Genomic DNA, 5,081 nt, shown 5'->3' on the forward strand with positions numbered 1-5,081 from the left:
AAGAAGAAGAAAAGCGGCCAGTGGAGAGTGGAGCTGCGGCAGGCAACGGAAACGCCTTGAGAAGCGCCAAAACCGGCTGCTCGACCGTTGCCGACGAGGCGCGGTCGGTCGGCAGACGAGAGGACACGCAAAGCCAACCAGTCGGCACGCGCGCCCGCACGTGGCACCCGCCGCCCCTCCCCGGATCTCGCCTCGGATCCCTCCCTCCCTCCCTCCCGGCGCCAGCCAGCCCAGACCAGTACTACTACTACCACCACCACCTGCTGCCATGCCACTGCCAGTTAGTGGTACCACCGGAGGCCGCCATTGCTTGCGATCTGCTGCGTGGCGCACGCCTGCTAGCTAGATTGCTTTGCTCGCTCGTCCACGTGCGCGCTGCTGCTGCTGCTGCCGTGCCGTGCCTTGTGGATTTCGTCCGGTTGCGGGCGGGGCGGCGGGTGGGGAGTGGGTTGGTTGGTTGGGGTGGAAAAGGAGAGACTGGACGGGGGTGGAGGAGGAGGAGCTCTGCCACGGCCGCTGCGCCAGGTGCCAGGCGAGGTGAGGTGAGGCCGTGTTGTGAGGTGGTGGGTGGTGGCTCACGGCACGCCCACTTCACGGGTTCTGCGCCGCCTTTGCTTTTGCTTTTGCTTTTGCTCTTGCTCACAAGGAAAGCGCCGCCGCCGCGCGTGACGCCCCAACCGCCCCAACGCCGACGTCGCCGCGCCGCGCCCCGCCCCGCCCCGCCACCATACATATCATACCCCCCGCGTGCCACCGCAGTGCCCGCCCCTTCCAGCGATCTGCGGTCCCGCGCCGTGCTCCTGCTCGTGCTCGTGCTCGCGCCGCGCTAGATTGGCTGCTGCCGGCGGTGGATGAGCATGGGGCGCTACGCGGGCTCCACGGATCCGGAGGCGGGGAACGGGGCCGTCCTGCTCCACTCGCCCACCGGGGCCACCGCGCGGGTGCGTCCCCCATCTTCAGTCTCTGGCCGGGTTCGGCGGAATTTCTGATGGGGTTTTTCTTGGCATTGGTTGCAGGTGAGCCTGCACGGCGGGCAGGTCGTCTCCTGGAGGAACGACCGCGGCGACGAGCTCCTCTTCACCAGCAGCAAGGTCAGACCTAAGCTCACTCTTTCACTTCAGCTCTGTCGTCCTAGTGTCCTGTCCTGTTCAGCTCTGTGCTGTGCCGGTTGTAAGTTTGATGCGGTTGGAGAAATTCATCTCCGGCAGTACAAAACACGAATTCCCCATCCAGTTTGTCACTTGTTTTCGCTGCTGCGTGTAATCACACCAATGTGGGGGTGGCTGTGTGCATTTTCTGACTACATTGCTGACCGGAGAAGAAAAAACTAGGAAGGAATTGGTGCCATAGTTCAGGTACTTCATACAACGGCCCCGTTGTACCGGGGCCACTATATCTACATGGTCCTAATTAAGGTTCATGAACCACAATACCTTCCTCCATGCTCCGTAGTCAGCTATCGAAATCGTCCTGCCACCTCCGTCCGGGCAAAGGCTTCGTTGATCCCGTCGTTCGTCCGATTTGCAGGACATGTGGTGCTGTATTGTACTAATCCCTCCGGTCCATGACAAGTGTTGCAGTTCTGAACTAAGGTTGAACTAATCCTAGTTCAAAACTGCGACACTTATTTTGGATGGGACGGAGTAGCGATTAGTTAGTAGTTACTCTTGTGTCTTGTGTGCTCAATTGTCTCACTAGGCACTTGCATAACCCAAGTTGTTGGTGTGTAGGCAATCGTGAAGCCGCCAAAGGCGATGCGTGGCGGGATTCCAATATGCTTCCCACAGGTACCACATTACTCCATCCTAGGGAAAGTTTCTATCTGATTGTATGCATATCACAGAGTACATATACTAGACAGGAGTTTAAGAACAGAACTGCTTGTTTTTCATGGCGTTTCTGATAATAAGTGCAAAACTCTCTCAGTTTGGGAACTGCGGGACCTTGGAGCGACATGGATTTGCGAGGAATAGGATGTGGTCCCTCGATGAGGAGCATCCAGCATTGAGTCGTAGTGACAGTGGCAGCAAATCTTTTGTTGACCTTATCCTAAAGACATCTGAAGAAGACCTCAAGAGCTGGCCACATAGGTATGCATTTGTATTAATTAATCTGCACTGTCTATTCTCTGACTGCACATACTTTCTGTTACAATACAACTAGACGATGGCAGATGTCGAAGTTCTTCAAGCGAGTCTTCGAGATGCTTGGTTGAACAGCCGAAGCCTGTACCCCTGATGATATATTGTTGAACAATACTCGTATTATTATACATGTGCACGATTAATGAGAGCTGTTATTTTTTGAGGGAGAGAATGTAGTATGATCATACTGATGTTCATAAGTATAGGGTAAACTATTTGATGAATATGGTTAAGATTGAGTGGCACCTTAAATCGGAGACTTGTAGTTGCTTTCAGTATAGATGGTCAAGACATGAGAATGATAGTGGATTTACTTGTGCTCTCATTCTTGTTTCTTATCTGTATCCCTTCCCTATGCTGCTTGCATGCATTTTACCTGATCACTTGATATTGATTGCAGTTTCGAGTTCCGTCTGAGAATCTCTCTCACAAAGGACGGTGACCTCTCACTAGTGTCGCGTATCAGAAACGTTAATGGCAAGCCATTCAGTTTCTCATTTGCCTACCACACATATCTCTCAGTTTCAGACATAAGGTCCGGTGACATCTACCCAACATAATCCAGTCTTTTCTTGCGCCTCACTGTCGAACTGCTTTCTGTTGATGTAATACAATGCTGACAAAGATGATTTTTCATGTCCTGTTAACTTCAGCGAGGTGAGGATAGAAGGCTTGGAAACCCTCGATTATCTGGACAATCTCAGCCAGCGGGAACGCCATACTGAACAAGGAGACGCCATAACATTCGAATCAGAGGTGAATAACTGAATCTTTTTGTTGTTGTTGAGAAAAGGTGAACAACTGAATCTTAAGAGCAGTTTCAACAGTAATGTACTAGTAGTACATTATTAGTTTTGTACACTTATAAATCTATTGATGCTAGATGAAACCCATACTTTTGAATGTCAGTATAAAATTTGACCTCCATTTAGCAATAGCAGAATCATACCACTTGTCTGCAGCAAAACTGGTGCTGGCTGGTGCTAACCCCTGGACCCTGGTATATGTCACAAACATTTTGCAGGTAGACCGAGTGTACGTCAGCTCGCCAAACGTGATAGCGGTGCTCGACCATGAGAAGAAGCGCACCTTCGTCATCAGGAAGGATGGCCTCCCTGACACCGGTAAGACAAGACACACATCCTTTCACCCATTTCCTTCAATCCTTTCATCCTATAACACAACACCCTGAAATGTCCATGCTAATGTATTGGCATTTGGCAGTGGTGTGGAACCCGTGGGAGAAGAAGGCGAAGACGATGGCGGACTTTGGCGACGAGGAGTACAAGCAGACGCTGTGCGTGGACGCGGCGGCGGCGGAGCGGCCCATCACGCTGAGGCCCGGGGAGGAGTGGACGGGGAGGCTGGAGCTCTCCGCCGTCCCGTCGACCAACTGCAGCGATCACCTCGATCAGCCCGGCATCATGTGATGCGCTAGCGTGTAGCGTGGTTGGTTTGTGATATAGCCTGATAGGTTACAGTGCTGTCTCTGTCTGTATGTATGTGTAGCCACCTGTGAGTCGCTTTCGTCGTCCTTGCATCTTGTACATGGGATCGATCAGTAGGCTGGTTGGATCTGTGGTGGTTGTCGGCCGGCGGCGCTGGACTCGCCGGTGCTAAGGCTGAGACCTGGTCACCTGGAATGGCATCGGGCCTTTTCTTTTCTTCAAGTCTTCTGATTTCTTGAATGGCATGGGACTTTTTCCTAGGGCGTCTTTTTTTTTTTTTTTTTTTTTTTTACATTTGTTTGTCAATCGTGCTGTAAGTTGTCGACCCCCACTTAGTTGACGGCCCACCAAGCGGAGCCAAAAAGCCCGGGTAGCATGTATTGTGATGTTCGTCTTTTAGTCTTGTCACAGGCAAATGTGCAACTAATTCAGGACTCTAGGTTACCCTTGCTAGAACTGAGTGCAAACATGCCACAGATATACAATGTTATTTATGCTGCCTAGTCCGTTTTGGTGTCCTGAGTGTTTATCTTCACCTATTCGGTACCAAAACTAAGGAGCTGCCACCGGTGAATCTTTCACCTAGTAGGAGTATATCACAACATCAAGGGACTTGGCTATGCACAGATTCTGACGATGATACCGTAGATCTGTGCTTAGGTGAGCTCATTCGGCTTTATATACATCAAGAGCTGATTACTAAATGCCAAGGAAAAAAATAGCGTGATATACCAAATAGCACATACCCTTAAAATATGCTATTAGTGTGCTATAGCACGCTATTAGCAAAATATTGTACACTAGTTTATTTAACGAAACAATGTTTCATAACGTTCTATTAGCAACACTATAGTGCGCTATTTTTTCCAGTGTTGAATACGTATTCATTATGTGAATTGTTAAAACTCATTGATTTGTATGATATGATCTTCTCCTCCCATACATTTTGACTGGACCAATTCCTTCTATATTTTAACAGTAGAGGAAAGAAGGAAAGGTTATCGACATCAGATGTTACAGAGAATAGGCAAGAAAACCAAGATTATGGGAAGGACATTGTTCCTACCCTCGTGTCGAGACTAGTTATCATCTATCTCTCCCTAATAATAAAGCAAATAGGGTTTCTGGTCGTCCGTCATGGCATTTTTGCAAAAAGGTCCTTTCATTTTTTGTTAATAAACCCGCAGTCCAACTTTAAGTCAGAACGAACCGTTTTCTGTCGTTTTGCAGAAAAGTCCTCACAGTTTTAGATAATCAACCCGCGGTCCATCTTTTAGTCAGAGTCGAACCGTTTTTTTTTTTGCATTTTACAGAAAACTCCCTGATGTTTCAGGTAATCAACCCGCCGTCCCTATTTAAGTCAGCCGAAACGTTTTTTTGTTTTAACTCTGACTTTTCAGTTAATCAATCCATATTTTATCTAAAACAAAATTATCCATATCTTTTAAACCGTAACTCCGATTTTAACATGTTATATATGAAATTTGAT

General features: G+C 48.9%; 1 protein-coding gene across 1 annotated transcript; it reads left to right on the forward strand.

Moving 5' to 3' along the window:
- The first annotated feature begins 219 nt into the window (after positions 1-219).
- Positions 220-3,852, forward strand: LOC123451056 (putative glucose-6-phosphate 1-epimerase). The gene is made up of 8 exons (XM_045128074.1): positions 220-941; positions 1,017-1,091; positions 1,731-1,787; positions 1,927-2,090; positions 2,545-2,679; positions 2,798-2,900; positions 3,169-3,268; positions 3,369-3,852. Exons 1-8 carry the CDS (start codon positions 852-854, stop codon positions 3,572-3,574), a joined length of 930 nt encoding a protein of 309 aa, XP_044984009.1. The 5' UTR covers positions 220-851; the 3' UTR covers positions 3,575-3,852.
- The last annotated feature ends 1,229 nt before the right edge of the window (positions 3,853-5,081 follow it).

Source organism: Hordeum vulgare, chromosome 1H, assembly GCF_904849725.1.
Source record: "Hordeum vulgare subsp. vulgare chromosome 1H, MorexV3_pseudomolecules_assembly, whole genome shotgun sequence".
Lineage (NCBI taxonomy): Eukaryota > Viridiplantae > Streptophyta > Magnoliopsida > Poales > Poaceae > Hordeum > Hordeum vulgare.